The sequence below is a fragment of the Polypterus senegalus genome, chromosome 8 (genome assembly GCF_016835505.1).
Source record: "Polypterus senegalus isolate Bchr_013 chromosome 8, ASM1683550v1, whole genome shotgun sequence".
NCBI lineage: Eukaryota > Metazoa > Chordata > Cladistia > Polypteriformes > Polypteridae > Polypterus > Polypterus senegalus.
The window spans coordinates 6,007,039-6,027,313 of record NC_053161.1 but is presented as its reverse complement, the minus strand read 5'-3'; the positions used below and the strand labels follow the sequence as shown (position 1 = coordinate 6,027,313).

At 37.3% G+C, this 20,275-nt stretch overlaps 1 protein-coding gene across 6 annotated transcripts in view; it reads left to right on the top strand.

Annotated features, from left to right (window-relative positions):
- The window catches only part of LOC120533723 (probable polypeptide N-acetylgalactosaminyltransferase 8), a 106,499-nt gene that overhangs the window by 18,160 nt on the left and 68,064 nt on the right, over positions 1 to 20,275 (top strand). For all 6 annotated transcript variants that reach the window (XR_005634605.1, XR_005634606.1, XR_005634604.1 and 3 more), the window contains 2 exons: positions 10,803 to 11,025; positions 20,092 to 20,258. Coding sequence is in view for 1 of the 6 variants with exons in the window: in XM_039760640.1 (XP_039616574.1) it covers positions 10,803 to 11,025; positions 20,092 to 20,258 (390 nt within the window). In the remaining 5 variants the exon portion in view is untranslated. The remainder of the gene's footprint in view (positions 1 to 10,802; positions 11,026 to 20,091; positions 20,259 to 20,275) is intronic.

Genomic DNA, 20,275 nt, shown 5'->3' with positions numbered 1-20,275 from the left:
ACAGGTCTTTCTCATCTCTAGAGATACTATATTACCTTCTTAGAATTTTAAGCCATTTTAATTCATTGGTTATATTTTTGTTCAAAGTTTCAATTTGTTTAAAGCTATTATAAAAAAATGCAAAGATAAAGAAAAATGAGAATGGAATACAGCCAGGTTTCCTTGTTAATTTTTGTCTTTCCTTTGTTTAAATGACACATACTGTACTTGTCAGTCTTAATGGCGTGTCCTAACTAAATTATTCTTCTTGACAGCAGATCATCATCAAACAGGAATGCTTTGAAGTGTAATATGATGCAAAATCAGTTGTTGTGTGACATTACTCGGTTTGACGAGTTCAGAAATAAAAAGAAAATATTCTTATGCTCGTCAATTACAGTTATTTTTTGCCATTTGAAATGAAAGCACTTAATCACACTGAATTACTGATCTAGTTGCTCTACACAAGCACAAATGTTTTTCAATACTCAAAATGTTTGTTCCTAACACTTTGTTGAATGCAAACTCACACAAATCTGCTGGACAAGACAACATGCCTGGCTGTGTGCTCAAGAAATGTGCAAATCAGCTGAAGGATATCTTTGCAGACATTTTCATCATTTCCCCCAGGCAGGTAGTCATCCCCAAGTGCTTCAAAATGACCACCATACTCGTGCTAAAGAAGTCCTCTGTCTCTTGGCTCAATGACTATGGCCCTATAGCACTCACAGCTGTCATTTTGAAGAACTTAGAAAGGCTAGACATGGCCCACTGAAAGGCGAATTTCCCACATTGAATGACCCTCTCCAGGTTTCCTGTTGCCCGAACCATTTCTTTCAAGTTGCCATATGATCTACTTTTCATCTGGTCTTTCCCCATCTGGAAAAATGACACATATAATTCTAAAATGTTTTCTATTGACTTCAGTTCAACCTTCAACACCAGGGGCCTCATGCATAACGCCGTGCGTAGAACTCACACTATAACATGATGTAAGCACGAAAGCCGAAATGCGCTTACACACAGAAAAATCCAGATGCATAAATCTGTGCGTTTGCCATCTTTCGCGTTCTTCCGCTACATAAATCCCGGTCAGTGTGAAAAGTAACGCTCGTGCACGAGCCTGCTGTCCCGTCCCGACTCCTCCCAGAATTACGCCTCTTTGAATATGCAAATCAATATAAATAGCCCTTAAGCTCAGTGTTCTCTTAAACGACAATGGGAAAAGCAAGAGGGAAAATGGAAGAATTTCAGTGAAGTGGAGGCAAGGAAAAACGTACTATTTGTTGGTTTAAACAGTGGTATAAACAACAAAAGGAAGCTTATCAACTGACATAGCGTGTCAGAGAAACTTGAAAGCTCAAGTTCACAAGTCGCACAGTGCCTGAAATAAAAAAGAAGGTGTCAGATATCAAAGTCGTTGTGAAAAGGTGAGTCGTAGCCCACCATATGAGTGTCATAAGAAAGCTTATTAGGGTACAGAGAAAAAAAAGGCACACATTGGGGAAAAAGCACAAAATGTCAACTTCAATCTCGACATTTCCACTTTAATCACGTAGTTTACTTTGTCATTAAAGTAGAACATCATAAACTTCATCTTAAAATTGTTTAATTAACCAGTTTCTCAAATCACATTGTAATTAAAGTAGCACATTAAATGCTTTCTTTTGTATGTGATCTTCTATGTGCTCTATGTGTGTGAATCACTACTTGCTTCTTAAACCGGCTCTCTCTTCCTCCGACAGGACACAGAATCCTTTACATTTGTGATATTACAGCTCTCTGAATAACTAAAATACTGAGATGTATACGTGATATCATTTTCATGATGATAGGAGTTAAAGCATGTTATTAAACATGGGAATATGGTGGCGCAGTGATTGTGCACGACCTTCGATGAAATAATTTATTGCAGCAAATATGAAAAGAAGTAAGGAACACAAACAGTTTATTTATAAATTGTTTCAAAACACAATCTGGGGTGGCAGCAGTATCTGCATGTATTAGATGCTTTCCACAGTTGAATTGGTCTGGTTGTCTGATACGACAGACCTTTCTGTTGTCAATACGTTCTCACCAGCCTGAAGAAAATGAATATTTATTTTACCACGGTTTGTGATGGTATCTTTCCAAGTCCAAATAAGAACCAACTTCCTTCATTTTCTTCTTTGAGCTGGAAAAACTTTTCTAATGTATCATGTCACCTTTCATGGCGACTCAGCCAAGTCATTTTCAACAAATTGTCGGGCTTGCCAAAAAACAACTTTGATCAGCAGTCTATCTACAACATAGGTAGGCTACTTCTCGTGTCTTCGTCACCCATCATGTTATTAAAATGAGGAAATAGTTTGGAGGGCACAGATAAGCGGTATTTCCCTATTTCTGTATGACGCAATGTACTCGGAATATATAGGAAAATCACTGCATTTCGAATTTAAAATATATGTAATTCTGCATGGTCTCTGACATAAAGTGTGATGTATAAATGTTCACATGTTGAATTCTGGCATGGATCCATGTCACCTCAGATTTAACATACAAGATTTATCTGAAAATATTTATACTACATGTTACAGCTCCGTTGTGAAGCAGTGTGGACACATGACAAAGAAATGGGAAAATGAAAGATACAACTTTATAATCTTAAGGGAATGTATTAATATTTTGTGATATATTATGTCTACAGTAATCACACAAATACACAATGTTATGTTAAGCTGTTGCCACGAATCTTGTGCTTGAATGCAATATTGTAAAGGACATTATATTGGATGCAATCAGTTAGACTAGGTTACAGTCTTCTCTGTGTTGAAAAGCTGCAAAAACAGTTATGTCACATAAAAGGACACATCCTTCGGGAGTAGAGAACAGAAAGAAAAAGAAAACAGAAGATGAGAAAAAACAGCTTGATAAAGCATTTCACTATAATTACATGACTGTAAATCGTTACCCATGTGACATTTACCGACTGAGTGCTGACTTTCCCGCACAGTTATGCTCACTCGTTTTGGTACTGTCTAAAGTGTTCTGCCTGACGGAACCGGAGCTGTTTGAACGGTTAACATCTACAACTTCAGTCACAATCTTTGTTTTTCTTTATCCATTCTGTCATGGTACATAAAACATGAGACATCAGGCAGATGAGCTTCTCTTCTGTTTATTAAATCTAAAACACGCACATTCCTTATTCTTCATTGCTGCATTATATGAATTGTACTTTGGGATGAGCATTCATTGGTTGTCAGCATGCATGCACACAAAGTCCATTGCTATGACTAAACACAAAATCAGAACTGCTTGATTTTAGAAGAGTAGGTTTAGGACACTGAGTCACATGCATTTCACGTTACACAAACTGCTTTACAGGAGTGCACCGCCAACTGCTTCTGACCAACAGGTCTTTCTCATCTCTAGAGATACTATATTACCTTCTTAGAATTTTAAGCCATTTTAATTCATTGGTTATATTTTTGTTCAAAGTTTCAATTTGTTTAAAGCTATTATAAAAAAATGCAAAGATAAAGAAAAATGAGAATGGAATACAGCCAGGTTTCCTTGTTAATTTTTGTCTTTCCTTTGTTTAAATGACACATACTGTACTTGTCAGTCTTAATGGCGTGTCCTAACTAAATTATTCTTCTTGACAGCAGATCATCATCAAACAGGAATGCTTTGAAGTGTAATATGATGCAAAATCAGTTGTTGTGTGACATTACTCGGTTTGACGAGTTCAGAAGTAAAAAGAAAATATTCTTATGCTCGTCAATTACAGTTATTTTTTGCCATTTGAAATGAAAGCACTTAATCACACTGAATTACTGATCTAGTTGCTCTACACAAGCACAAATGTTTTTCAATACTCAAAATGTTTGTTCCCAACACTTTGTTGAATGCAAACTCACACAAATCTGCTGGACCAGACAACATGCCTGGCTGTGTGCTCAAGAAATGTGCTAATCAGCTGAAGGACATCTTTGCAGAAATTTTCAGCATTTCCCCGAGGCAGGTAGACGTCCCAAAGTGCTTCAAAATGACCACCATACTCGTGCTAATGAAGTCCTTTGTCTCTTGGCTCAATGACTATTGCCCTATAGCACTCACAGCTGTCATTTTGAAGAACTTAGAAAGGCTAAACATGGCCCACTGAAAGACGAATTTCCCACATTGTATGACCCTTTCCAGTTTTCCTGTTGACCGAACCATTTCTTTGAAGATGCCATATGATCTACTTTTCATCTGGTCTTGCCCCATCTGGACAAATGACACATATAATGCTAAAATGTTTTTGACTTCAGTTCAACCTTCAACACCAGGGGCTTCATGCATAATGCCGTGCATAGAATTCGCACTATAACATGATGTGAGCACAAAAGCCGAAATGTGCTTACGCACAGAAAAATCCAGATGCACAAATCTGTGCGTTCGCCATCTTCCGCGTTCTTCCGCTACATAAATCACGGTCAGTGTGAAAAGTAACGCTCATGCTCGAGCCTGCTGTCCCGTCCCGACTCCTCCCAGAATTACGCCTCTTTGAATATGCAAATCAATATAAATAGCCCTTAAGCTCAGTGTTCTCTTTCTCCTCTGCGTAGAAAAGCTGCATAAACAGTTATGTCACAAAAACGGATACATCCTTCTGAAGCAGAGTACAGGAAGAAGAAGAAGAGAGAAGATGAGAAAAAACAGTGCGATTAAGCATTTCACCATAATTACTTGCTAAATAGCGTTATTGATTTCAGTCAAGGTATGTTTGATTAATGTTAGGTAGTTGGGGGGTGAGGAGGAGGAATTCATGACCAGTTGTAAACGCATGTATGTCGTTGTAAAATCTATGCATGCCATAGACCCCTTTTCTAAAAACAAAAAGGTAAGTTTATATATATTATTTTACAAAAAATGAGTAGGTTGAGAGCAGTATTGACTATGTCAACAAACTGTAGCAACCCCAGAGAGGCCAGGAAAGAGAGATTCTAAGGTGAAAGTGTAATATTGAGGTAGATTGCAACAGGAAGAAAATAAGAATATCTAAAAAAAAGAAAAGGAAAAAAAGGAAAGTAAATGCCTTAAATTTTATTTTGGAATTTCTTTAGAAATATGTACATAGTTTTCATAATTATTCATCTTTATATTGAACAGTTATTGTAATTTTGTTACAGGTTCATCTTTTCTTTTTATGTCATTATTTAAGTATTCATTTAATTAATTTGATGTCGTGTTTGTTTTGGGTTGCATTTTTATTTTTAAAATGTTATTTTATATTATTTCATTTGAAGTTGATAGTTGTTCTGCAATTTTACATCTCAAACATTTTTTAAGAAAATTCAATTAAAGTGTTTAACATGTCTACAGTAAATGCATGGCCTACTGGTTTATTCGGTTACTTGTCAAAATGCCACATTCAGTATACAACTTATCACTCTACTGTACTCAAAGTACTGTAACTCTTTGAATAGATATTTTCATCCCAGCCCTCAGCCCATCCCCCAAACTACCCTCTCCCCCTAAAGTCCAACTTTTTGCTCTGTTCTAACTCCTACCTCCAACATAGCCAAGCAGTCAGTAATACTGCACAGCTGGTTCAGGTGTGCTGAGAGTTAAGATAAAACAAAAAGCTGAACAGTTTAGGGGAGCCTAGGTATTGGGTTAGGAAACATTCACTTTGAATATTAAAGTACACATTAACACAAGACCACTTTGGTGCGTTTAATACATTTTAAGATTAAAAACCACAGAAGGGTACAAACATGCCAAGTGGCTGATATAATGTAAGTAACAGAAACAACTAATAAAAGTGATAATGGGAGTGTTACCTTTATATTAGGTGTGTGAATGATCAAGCATTGACAATAGTAGTTTTGGCAGTGCCTAGGTGGTGGAAGGCCCCCAAATCTTGTTCTGCTTAGGGACCCACAAAGGCCATGTTTAACATCATCAACTGTCGGAAGCTGACAGGGAAGATGAATTTGCTAGGCTACAACACTTCCCTATGCAACTGGATTCTGGACTTCCTGACAGAAAGACCCCAGGCAGTTTGCGTTGGAAACATCATTTCCAGTACCATCATGCTGAGCATCAGAGCTCCCTATTGCTGCTTCACCACCCCCGCCCCAACTTCTACCACTCCTCATGCTTGTACAGCTGCATACAGCTCCTTAGTAGATGACACAGTGGTGGTGGGTCCTATCAACAGCTGGGATGAGTTTACAGAATGGAGATATGATGATTGGCAGACTGGTGCAAGTTACACTTGGTGAGGAGCAAGTGTAACAATTTGTCTATTAATGCGGTAAAGACAAAAGAGATGATTGATGACTTCAGGAAGGCCCATGTTGTCCACACCACACTGAAAAATCAATGGGTTGTGCTGTGGAATTAGTCAAGAGCACCAAATTCCTTAATGTGAACCTGGCAACTGACCTTCCTTCTTCCTTCAGCAGATGAAAAATTCAAGACTACCTCCACCCATACTTACCACATTCTACAGTACAGGGGCACCATTCAAATGCATTCTGACCAGCTACATCACTATCTGCTTTGGATACTACAGTGTTTCTGATCATAAGGTCCTGCAATGGGTATTTCATACAGCAGTAAAGATCATTAGGACGTCTCTGCCCTCTTTTATTTAGAGCTGCATCCACAAAACCTATTGAATTGTGAAGGACCACTGCCATCCTTCCCATGGTCTCTTTGTACCTCTTCCATCTGACAGAAGGTGCTGTAGCATCTCTACCAGTACTGCCAGGTTCTGCAACAGCTTCTATCCCTTAGCTGTCTGGAATCTGAAGTCTGTGCTGTCCCCCCAAATCAGATCTACTCCAAGAAGCTTACTTATCTTATCTACTGTTTTTTTTTTTATTATTATTAGTTGTTGTTTTTATTTATTTATTCATTACTATCTGTTTTAAGAGTTTTATTCACTTACATCTTATTTATTATTGACTAGCAAAATACCCGCGCTTCGCAGCGGAGAAGTAGTGTGTTAAAGAAGCAATGAAAAAGAAAAGGAAACATTTTGAAAATAACGTAACATGATTGTCAATGTAATTGTTTTGTCACTGTTGTGAGTGATGAGTGTTGTTGTCATATATATATATATATTTACACACACATACATAAACATATATATATATATATATACATATCTATACATATACACATATATATATACATATATATATCTACATATATACACATACATATACACACACACATAAATACATATATATATACATACATACACACACAAATACATATATATATACATACATACACACACACATATATAAACATATATATACATATACATACATATCTACATATATACACACACAGCTATTTCAGATCAGTGCAATACGCTGCTTGTTAAAACGGATAACTCCCACTCTTACGTGCAAGTCTGCGTGGATATTATGAACTATCATATTTGTTCAAGTTCTATTTAAATTTTAAATAGAAGGAATTTTTATTTAGTCGACAGAAATATCTTTGGTAGGAATGGTAAAAACAGACAGGAATATTATTCGTGAATAAATCAACTCAAACCTTAAACAACTTATAATATTTTGCTCTCCATAAAAATTTATCCTGTCTAAATTATACAAGTTAGAAATAAAGTAAACGTTAAAAGAACAAACATTCACATTTCTTTACTCTTATGTAATTTTATATAAAAATAAACTTAGATTTTAAATATCCCAAAAGATTTTGCTCTCCATAAAAATATATCCTGTCAAAATGATACAAATTCAAATATGAACATGCTGCATAACAAAACCTAGAAATATAAATAAAATGTGTTCCTTTCAGCAATAACAAATCAAATCATTCAGTTGTCTTTGCTCATATGTCATTTTAGAGCTGGACGCCTGGCATCTTTTTTTGGCCACAGGTTCGTTTATGTTTGGTGTGAGGTTCTGTGTTGTGGAGATTCTCAGGATGGATTGCAGGTGCTCATCAGTGAGGCGACTCCTGTGTGCTGTTTTGTTAGTCTTTATCACTGAGAAGAGCTTCTCACACAGATATGTGCTACCAAACATGCACAAGGTTCGAGGCATGTTGACGGACTTTTTGTTCTTCAAAGTCACCAAAGCGCCGTGCAAACTCAGTGCGCTCAGTTTATCAGCAAAGTGCGTATTTGGGAACACCGTAGTGACGACTTGGTTTAACATTACTTGGCAACAGGGAAAGTGGGCAAGGTGCACTGGTGCATTTGTGTCTCCCATAAAAGCAGCTTCACTTGAAATCACTTTGTGATTGTGCACGGGTTAAAACGTCCGCTGAAGTGTCAGATTCTTATTTAATTATGCTGCTTTCTGTATCTTCTGCATTGCATTCAGGTTAACCTGATGTTTTGTCTCATAGTGCCGTCTTAGATTAAATTCTGTAATTACAGCCACATTAGCTCCACAAATGAGACACACGGGTTCAGTAAACATATACTCAGCCTCCCATCGGTTTTTAAAGGCTCTATTTTCAGAATCAACTTTTCTCTTCAGCATCGTGTGAGCTAGCTTCGCAATAACTTGATTAACTCGTAAGTGTTCGGCAAGGCAGCTGAAGCGCTGCATTATGGGATCTGTAGTTTATTGTGTTACCAGCGCTTCATATACCCGGGCTTTAATAACAATAATACAGTATATAAAATGATCTCGGGCGGATATAATTACACGCCGGGCGGATGTGGCCCGCCCCTTGAGTTTGACACATATGGACTAAATAGAACTTGAAAAGATATATTTTTCAAATGTGATCGCGCAATTCAGATAGAGTTGACGCGCACTACAGCCTGCATGCCTCAATAAGTCATCCTTCCCTCGCTCTTACTTTTTTACCGTTCATCTAATGAATACACTGAGTATGGCTTTACCAAAACAATCATTGATGGCGAATAAAGTATCCATTATTCGAGTATGTAGATCGGGTTATATATATATATATATATATATATATATATATATATACCCGCGTATCGCAGCGAGAAGTAGTGTGTTAAAAAGCTAGAAAAGAAAAGGGAACATTTTAAAAATAACGTAACATGACTGTCAATATACAGTATTTGTTTTGTGAGTGTTACTGAGTGTTGCTGTCATCAAGGATTTGATTATCATTATTTCTTTCAATCAGGTTCGTATTTGTAGGATGTGTTGTGTTCAAGTTACATTCCGTGTTTGTCAATCGTTGTAAAGATGACAGGTTTCATTCATCGATTCGTTTCTTACTGCATCAATAAACAGCTCGTCTTCTTCTTTATCTGAGACCTGACACACTGCATGCACGGTTTTTTACACTGTCTTCCTTTAGCGGGACATTGACTTTTTCCAACGTGTGCTTTGTTTTGGATTTATGAATATGCTTGTATGTATGAGGCGCTTCATATTTTTGCTGCCTTTTCAATTGTGTAATTCGGTTTTGTTCAGCTCTTTGGAACTGTTGCTTTTTATCTGTGCACTGCGTCAGTTCACGTGAGCAGCTCGGTGTACATGCATCGAAGTTTCCCAGCTGTGCTGGTGCCATCTCGTGCTATGTCCATGGCTGTATTTAATGTTACCTTAGTCCTGGCACTTAAAACTTTCTCTCGCAGTTTTGCTGAGTTTGTACCAAACACCACCCTGACCATCTCATCTTCCTCTGCATAAGCACAGTCCTTAACCCGTGAATATTTAGTGGGAGTTTGCTATTGGATTGCCGCGGACGGACGGCCTTATATGGGCAGGCACTAAATTACAAACGCCAGCGCAGCCTGTCTATGAACTTAATTTAAAGTGTAGGTTTACATCGTGCTTTGTTTCCGAAGTAGCAGAAGTCATGAATATGGTTGTATATGTCACTCGCTCGCTTCTTATTGTTTCGCTGCCTTCTCAATTATACAATGCATGTTTTCTTCAGCGCTTTTTTTAGGTCTTCCTGGTTTTCTATGTACTGCGTGATTACGTGGGAGGCGTGATGATGTCACACGAAACTCCGCCCCCACGGCGTTGAAGCTCATCTCCATTACAGTAAATGGAGAAAAACTGCTTCCAGTTATGACCATTACGCGTAGAATTTCGATATAAAACCTGCCCAACTTTTGTAAGGAAGCTGTAAGGAATGAACCTGCCAAATTTCAGCCTTCCACCCACACGGGAAGTTGGAGAATTAGTGATGAGTCAGTGAGTGAGTGAGTCAGTGAGTGAGTGAGTGAGTGAGTGAGTGAGGGCTTTGCCTTTTATTAGTATAGATTTATTTATCCATTTATAGTATAGTAAAGATCTTTACCTGTTTTGCTCTTGCCCTGTGTTTATGTATCTGTTGCACCATGGTCCTGGGGAAGGTTATTTCTGCAGTACTGTGTATGGAAGGTATAACAATATAGCCACTTGACAAGATTTGACTTGAAAAGAAAAAAATATTGTCAATTTTCTACTTTTGTTTTCAGATGTAAAAGTCAGAAATGTTCTTACTATTCTGACACTATATTGTAATTTCAATGCAACTTTAATACATTAATTATATTCTGACATTTGTTTTCTTAAGATGAAATTAAGAAAAACAGATCCTCTTATTTTTGCCATCCAGAAATAATGGCACACTGTTCTATTTGTTCAGCATGAACTTTACCGTACCATTTGCGTTGGGTAATTGGCAGCTCCAAACTAAGCTCTTTGATGGACTGATTTCTCATTAGGGTTGATGTAAATAAGATCAGCATTGGATTTCCATGACCTTGAACCTGAATAAGTGGGTTGGAAAATGTGCAGACTATATGAACAAATGACACATCCAAAAAGTAGGGAACTATTCCATTATTCCATTTGGTAATTTATGATTCAACTTTGTTTCAGCAAAGGAACAGAATAAAGAAGTCAAGGAAACTCCAAATATGAAGGCAAAGAAAAATACTAAGAAGCTGTTCCCCAATTCACCACTATTTAAGGAGTGGGGAGATGAGCTGTCTGAGGAAGAACAAAGGGAGGCAGAAAACTTGTTTCAACAATATGGATACAACGTTTTTCTAAGTGACAGGCTCCCTCTCAACAGGGACATCCCAGACACCAGAGACCCCAGGTACAGTAGGCTGTCATATCAGGCCTATTTTGCATCTCAGGTTTTTGTTCACAATGTATAATACAAAAATATATCAAAGTGGAAGGCAACCCTAACACACAAAGATGAGCTTTTAAAGAATTGTTCCTAATTGATATTTCAGCTTTTAAAAAATTGATTCTACTTGATATTTCAGCTTTTTGTCATTTTATGCAAAGTTTTTAAAATTTCAGCCCACACTGTCAAATGTCTGAACTTGTTCTACTCATGCTAATCCATTTAAGAAAGAAATTCTTACACACACAACCAAAATCTTTTTAATCCTCTGGATACTGTTGGTTTGGCAGATTTCTTTTACATCTGACACTCTGAACATGCACAGGGACTAGAACATGTAAATAGAATCCCTTGAAGGGGAAGACATGCCTCACAATTTTTGAAACTGTATATTTTATCTCCTACTTTTTTTTTTTTTTTTACAAATAGAATTTAAAAAATGAAAAAGTATACACCAAACCTAACTATGGTTTGTGCTGCCCTTAAAGTCACTTTTCACTGGATACAATGGGGCACTTTGTTCGCTTCTCTTCCACTAATATCCTCTTGTCATTAAAAGGCAGCTTGTTCCTCCTGAAATGGAAATGCTGTGTGGCGTTTCAAGTCCAGAATCATTTTCTCCATCAGTAGTCTTTCCAGGATGCAAGAAGGGAATCATGAAAAATACCGCTCACCTATGCTTTGTTTAAAATCCTTCCACTTGCTAATAATGCGGCAGCAGTTGTTATAATAATTGCTGAAAGAAAAGCAGTCATGAGTACAGACTGCATTCATTTTTCCCTTTATGCACTAAGTGGTTTTGGCTATTATTGCACCTAAAATACCACAATAATAAACAGCTATTACTAGCTATTACTTTGCTTATGTAATAATGGAGCTGCAAATGACTGAAGAGTAACGAGTACAACACTTCAAAAAGTTTTCAAAACTTCTTTTTTAAAAGAAAGAATTTATATGATTAAAAAACTGTTTACACCAATATCAACTAAATAAAATGCAAATAATGTGTTACTTTAGGGATTTTTCTCCAAAAAAAACTTTTAAAGTACACACAGTAACCAAGACATTTTATGCACAACCCTGGAATCAAGTTTGTTCTGTGCTGTCATTGTGGTATGCTTAAGATGTCATATACATAACATAGCATTGTAAAGTTATACTGTTTGACACAAGGTGTCATTCTGTTTGGAAACATTTAGTCTCTTGCACCAAAACAATCTCTCAAAACATGCACTGTAGTTTTAATTTTATAGAAAAAAAAATTTACTCAAACGCTATACATCACTCTGAAGCAACAAGTAAACTACAGTATTTGTAACTATGCATATATAATTATGTACTCATCCAAACCTTTACTTTCAAAATAATTTTTCATGCAAGTTCTTGAAACAATTTCTGTTAACTACTAGACACAGATTAAAATGTTACATTTTATACAATAGATTGGGATTTTTGTGCCGCAATTTACACATCCTCTACTGCCTTCTGTTGCAGTTATCTCACAGAAGTTCAGTGCATTTTTAATTATTCTTTTTTTTTAGTTGTTTCTTTTTTCTAGAATAGACTAAATGCATACATACATTTTCATACCAGCTTCTTCCAGTGCTGGGTAACAGGGGTAGGGACAATGTCTTTGCTGGCAGCCCTGAGCAAAGTGACGGAACTGTGCTCCATGCAACATTAGAATGGGCTGAAACAGGTAGCCCTGAGTGCCAAGCTAGTCATACAGACACATACATTTAAACTAGTGTTTCTCAGCCACTTCTTGGTTGTAGATGGCCGTCACTGGGTTCTGAGTGTATGTAACTTGTTCATGGTATAATCTGCCCTGCCCCTGTCACTGCCACCAGTTAGATTAACAAAACTGAAGATTTTTTTATCCAATTTTTAATCATACTTGCTTCACTAAGTGCTCACTTTACAATACCACATGAACCCCCAAACCCAACGCCACACTTGGATTACATTTCCCATTTGTAATTGCATTTGTTTCTGGGATCTGTAGTGGTGTTCATTGGGTGAGCGTGATTTTAAACAGGATTGGATAAAAAATATCACACAGTACAATCAATCCCTTTTAGTTGTGGGAGGGTATTATACCATGAACAAACCACTAGCTGAAATGCCTTTTTTTTCTCATGTGCTCATGGCACGGTGATGTGTGTGCAACATGACGCAGTGTCATTCAATCAAATCTGGGGGTTCCTGACATGAAACACTCGAGAAGCACAAATACAGTGTAATAGTACTCATAGGTATGCTCCAAGATGAAATTAAAAGATTAAGCCAACATACTGTAGGCAGAACATGTAGCAGACAGCATCTGGGTATGGTAATTGAACCTATGAAAGTGGAATTGTAAAACTGCATGCCATGACACTTCAAAGTTATAATAAAAGCTACTTACAAATCAAGTTTTTCATGAAACGTGTTGTTTATAACAGATTCAAAACTGTGACCAGGATGTGACTCCAGCTTTGTGTGCAACCATGCATAAAGATGAGCTGTCACCCAAAAATGTATTTCCTGCTTTTAATACACAATATCATCTTTTTCTTTTTTGGCTGCTCCTGTTAGGGGTTGCCACAGCGGATCATCTTCTTCCTTATCTTTCTGTCCTCTGCATTCTGTTCTGTTATTTTAATGCACAATATAACTATAATATAAATGACCAATCATTGACAACCATGCAACATTACAATGGGCTGAAAGTAAGCCTTTCAGTATATGTGGCTTGAAATAAGTGAGATCTTTGATAAAAGCACATTCACCCAGTTGTGAACTGCTCACTGCTTGCCTCAAAGCATATGCGTAGAAACTGCATATTTTAAGGATAAAAGAGAGCAGACAACATGGAAACATGTGATTTATAAGTAAAAATACCATTATTGCCTTATTTCATGTACATTTTTTAAATATGGCTGTGTCTCACCAGAGGAACACCTTGTGCGTTAGTGGCTACTTTTTATAAAGATTTATCGAAGTAAATAACTGATTTATGAATAAAATGATAAAGATTCCTTCATTATTGGGGTTCCATCATTTTACTTTACTTATCTGTTTCAGACTAGTCATCTCCATTTATCAAGTGCTTTCTGAGACAAACTCTCCTTAGGTGGCAATAGGTTAAATATGTAATCTTTCAAATATTTGATATATTGCACATTTTAACGCACCTCCTGATGTTTTGTTATGACACTGTGCACAATATGCATAGTGTACAAATCCACCACCTACTGAAGAACCACCAAAACCAAAAAGAGTGACATGGCAAGGCTTTCTGCAGGTTGCAGCATCTCAGCAAGAGCCAGATGAGAGCCTAGATCAGCTTGATGCTATGAGTTGTGAATTTGGCAGTGGTCAAGCTTCAGTGTGGCCAAGGCTGAAAGCAAGACCAGGAGTGAAGATTCTTTGCATTTAGCCTACAAAACAATAAAAAAGGGCTCACGTGTCACCTAAGCTGAAAACCAATATAAAACAACAACTGGCTACAAAACACCACCTGAGTGCTGAGAAAAAGAATGTACAGAAAATGATTCTGAATGGAGGAAGCTGATAAGCTGGTTTGGATATGAAAGAAATAAATACACATTATACAGATATAACAGTTTGAATGATCCTAAGCAAGAAAATAATTTTGACATGGAGTACTTACGAGTTACTGTACAAGGATATGGACAGTAGATCTGAGAACAAAATCAAGCCACTTGAAGATATGATATGGTGACATCCCACACTGAACATCTGAAGCAAATGGTGACTATGATTGATTAATGGGTGACTGATTCAGAGAATTGCTGTTTATGGTAAAACCTATTTTGAAAAATAGTTTGCATTATGATTGATCTGAAAAGCAAAAGGGCTATGTATTGAAAGGATGACTCTGTAAATATATAAAGCAGAGTGTTATGTTTAATCCAGGGTTCCTCATCTGGTTTATATTTAAATATCTTTTTCCTGCTTTTTTTTGTTTATTTTTGACTCATTTATTGCTATGAATGTGGAGTTCCTGCATGAAATGATGAGCATGAAATGTTCCATAAATAGCTCAAAATGCTCACTAGTGCAGGGAAAACCCCAGCATCCCATAGAAATGAAAAATCAAAAAAGAGATCTCCTTCATATTTTTTTGGTTTCTCCTCAACAACAATGAGACCAGAAAGAAATTAAATGGAGACATTGTCTTTTGTCTCCTGCTTCTCAGATTTTTTCTCTTGAGAAAACAAGGTATTAACACATGTGGCTCCTCTTGAGTTTCAGCAGAGATATCAGCAAAGTCACACAATGGGCTCATATCTTACAGTTAGGGTGCATTTTGAAAATATTTGAGTTTTACATGGTGAAATTTATGAACAGTAGTAATAAAACACTTTACTATGACTGCAAAGATGTAGTCCTTGCTTCTGAATAGTACTATTAAAGGCGCTTTTCCACTGCATAGTACGGCACAGCACGGTTCAGTACAGCTCACCTTGGTTCGGCTCAGTTCAGCTCGGTTTGCGTTTCGACTGCAGTTTAGTACCGCTTTAGAGTGGGCGGGATTATTCACGTGTCGTTATAGTTGCGCCGCCTCTACTGCCGTGACACCGTGGAACTTTTACAACAACACGCAGACAACGACAACACTTTAGCTCGACGACGCGCAAGGGTAAGCATCTAAAAAAAGCACATCACTAGCTAACTTTTATCACTGTTGCAAAGCATAAAATGAACTGCCAGTGTAACATTAAAATGCTGATTCTGTATATTACAGATCTTCCACATTTTGCAAAAACGTCGCCGCAACAGACCATCTGTTTGGACATTTAACCGTGCTTCAGAGTGGTGGGATGTGATTGTTCCCGGTTTTGCAAACACTCAGTGGCTGGAGAACTTTCGAATGTCTGAAGAAACATTCATCCACTTATGTAACAAACTGCGTCCAGCGATGGAGAGACGGGACACAAACTTCCGCATGTGTGTACCTTTAAAGAAAAGAATAGCCAGTGACAATTTTCTCCGGCCAATCAGTGACCAGCAGAGTTTACACCTCACGTTTTGGTAACGGTTCGGCGCGCTTGGAACCTCGGCTGAGGTGGTACTAAAAAAAGGACCAGGTACCAGGTACTGTACCCAGTGGAAAATGCCCCAAAAGTGAGCTGAACTGAACCGTGTCGTGCCGTACTATGCAGTGGAAAAGCGCCATTAGTTACACTAATTTATATTGCTGTGCTCCAGTTAGATCCTACTTATTCTGGAGGAAAAGGCAGGCAGTGTAGCAAAGTGGTTAAGATTTTACACTTCAAACCCTGAGGCTGTGTGTTCAAATCCCACTTCTGACACTACTGTGTGACAAGCATCATTTTATTTCACCTGCCTGTGTTCCAAGTAGCAAAATAAATGTAACCAAATATATGTCAAATAGTCACTGGGACAAGGACATCAGTCCAATAAAAATATGAAGTCTTGAAAGATATTAAAACAAAACTAGAAAGAGGTTGATTCTTTAAATGAAACATAAATAAGAATCTCTTTTTAGTTTCATGACCCACCAAAGATCATCCTTTGAGAAATAAAATTTTCCTATTGGTAGTCACAGAAGGGCAAACACGGTATCTTTATACATAAAACATGCACAAAATAACAAAACTGCTTTTTTCACAAAAACAAGCCCCAAGAAGCACAAAAGGAATAGGAGATGCCTGAAACAACAAGGTGTTCCAAGGTAAACAAGTCCCAAAAACACAAATCTAGAAAGCAAAGTCTCAAGGAGAGCATAAGGTGAAAATTCAGAGGGCTGTTCCACGAAGCGAGCTAACCTCAAAATCCAGGTTTATTTCGATAATCCCGGTTTAATTTCTCCAAATTCGGTTCCACGAACGAGGCTAACCTGAAGCTCCGCTTAATTACTATGCCAACATATGCTCTTGGACAAGCCTGCTCCATGGCAGGTTAGTTGTGAAGCTTAGCTTAGCTTGATGAATATGATTGGACAAGCCATGTGATGTCACAGCACGACATTCTGCGGGGCTGGGATTATTCTGCTGCTGTTCTCTCCCTCTTTCGCACACATTGACCCTCCAATATAAAATTATTACAGATTACATGCAGGCAATTCTAATTACTTAGAAAGTATAAAATGACAAGGAGTGCATTGAAGGCTTTTACATGAATAACCATGGCGTGCCCATTTATTCATAATCCAGTTGAGGAGGGAGCGAGGCTCATTCGTAGAGCTTTAAGGCAACAGGTTCCACAATTACTTCAGCCCAGGATAAATCCGTTGCATTTTGCGGATGATTATTTATACGAGCGCTATAGATTTAGTAGACACAGTATTGCATATTTGTGTCAGTTATTGGAACCTTACATTTCTAAAAACACACGTCGCTCTAAAGCCCTTACGGTTGCAAAGTCTTTGTGTATCGCTTTGCGTTATTTTGCCAGTGGTTCATTTCTGTACAGTGTGGGGGATGCTGAACATTTAAGCAAAGCTACAGTGTGCTGTGAAATCAGGAAGGTTTGCGTTGCATTAAAGTCCTTTTTAAATATATTCATTACATTTCCTGGCCACCGAGGAATTCTTGCCATTAAGGAAACTTTCTTTGGAATTAATGGTGCTTAATCTTTAAACATCTACTCATTTACAGCACATAAATCATTACCTGATAAGTAACTGAATTTAATTTGTCAGGCTTTCCTAACGTCATTGGAGCCATTGACTGTACACACGTGAGGATAAAGGTTCCAGCAGGTCCAACAGAGCCTGATTACATAAACCGCAAATCATATCACAGTATTAATGTACAGGTAAGTACTGGTAATATCTCACATTTATATACAAGAGGTGAAAGTGTAGTCGTCCAACATTAGCAATGTATGTCATTACCATTTCCTAAAATGTTTCAGATGGTATGCACTGCTGAACATCTAATTTCAAACATTGTGGCAAAATGGCCAGGATCAGTACATGATGCCAGAATTTTTCGAGTCTTCACTGGCTCAAAGCCTCAGACAAGGCAAGTCAACTAAAATTCACAAATATACTATAGTTTATTATACTACAGTCTAATGTGTCTACTTTCCATTATAGGAATTTTTCCTGGTGTGCTGCTTGGTGACAGAGGATACCCATGTCTACCGTTTCTTCTCACACCATATACAGATCCTGCAACACAAGCAGAAAGACATTTCAACTATGCCCATTGTAAGACAAGGGCACGCATTGAGATGACATTTGGACAATTAAAACCCTGGTTTAACTGCCTGTGGCATCTCAGAGTTACACCAGACAGAGCGTGTGACATTGTAGTAGCCTGTGCAGTTTTGCATAATGTGGCAATACTGCAGCAGGAGCGTATGCCAATAATGACGCATTCTTCACTTGCTGCCAGGACCTTTTTGTTCCACTCATGTTGCTCCTGAAACCAAGCATTATTAATAATTATATTAATAATTACAATTATATATCACTTTTTATCCAAGATGAACCCATATAATTAACATGCTGTCCTGTTTATCAATTTGTTAAAATAACCTTAAAGTACCTTACAACTGGTAACAAAATGCATATGTAAAAGGAAATTTTAATGACTATACATTTTGAAGGCTTGAAACTGTTCTCATTTAGTTGTTAAATAGTTTGACATCCTTAACACAAAAGTTACTAAAATCATGTTCTTACGCATTTAACTTGTCAGCTATTTTCTGCCATGCAGCCTCACGAGCTTTGATAATACAGCTCGTGTTCCCCTTTCTAATTATTATAGCTTTGTAGTCCTCATAGGCTTGTAATAATAATTTTGCTCCTAAAAAACGCAGCTCTTTCCTTAGTTTCCATTCTTACTTATCCAGCATCGATTAACAAGGCTGCCTTTTATATCGCGTGGACGCGCACGAGCCTCGCTTATCAAGCTGGTTTGAATTAGCGGAAATTAAATACACCTGAATTTTGTTCGTGGAACTCAATGAGCCTGAAGTGAACTGTTAGGCTAACTCAAGCGAGGCTATTACAAATAATCCTCGATTTTATAAGCTCGCTTCGTGAAACAGCCCTCAGTAAATTCAGAAGAAAGCCCAGTATAATCAGAAGAGAAATTCACTAACACAAGTGCATCCAATGAATTGTAAGGGACTGCTTGTTTTCTCAGCCTTTATAGGTCCAATGGCATCACCTTGAAGGTGATAGGCAGGTGACCACGCCTCTTAGGGAACCACCCACAAAAGTCCCCATAAAATACATGGAACATAGCATGTAAGTTACATAGACACCTAGGAACTAAAAAGTACAAAGAAAATATATAAAAATTAAATGATTCATCTTTCAAAACAACAATAAAATGAATGAACCCCTGTAAAGCCAAGATATTTATTACATTTAAGTATTTTATTATTATTTATGTTTATTATTTTTTTGAAATATTTTTGATAGTTTTTTAAAATAATTTGGTTTCTATGTGTAGATGTTTGTTCTGCTATGTCCTTTGAGTTTTATGGGTGGTTACCCATGAGGCTGGTCCACCTGTCAATCTCCTTTGAGGATTTGCTTCCAGCCCTATAGTGACTTGTGGGAATTGCAGCACATTGTATGCACTTGGTGGCTGGTCAGCTTTCATTTTGCAATTGCTCTTTCTGGCTGTTTGATTCATTTGCTTCTATTTTTAGGATTGTGGTTTCTGGTTAGTGTTTTGGGTCTTGCTTACTTAGTATTGCCTTGTTGGCAACTCCTTTTTATCTTCTTTTTAAAGGGCTTTTGTTATATTTTATCATTATTTTGTTAATAAATCCTCCATTTTATAAAGATTCTTGTGGACGTGACTATAGATGGGCATACTTTAAGTCTTTTGTAACTTTTTGCTATTCTTTTTGAATTAATTCAATTTACTTCCTTTTTGAGGCCTAAAAAGCCTATAGCCTCCCATTTTCAAGAGTACAGGGTTTCCATAGTGTGAGAGTTGGGCTAGTTTTGAAGGCCTTGCCTATTACTATTTTCTGTGCCAAAATGCACTGATCTTTAATCTTTACACCATTTTGCACTTTTTTTCTATACAGATGTGCAAACAAAAAATATCCAGAGGACCTTCCAACATTGAGTGTGGTTCTTATTTATCTGAATGAAGCACTCTCCATCCTGAAGCGTGCCATAAGGAGCATCATTGACAGGACGCCTCCACATCTTTTGAAAGAGATCATTTTAGTAGATGACTACAGCACAAATGGTTTGTATTCTGGTATT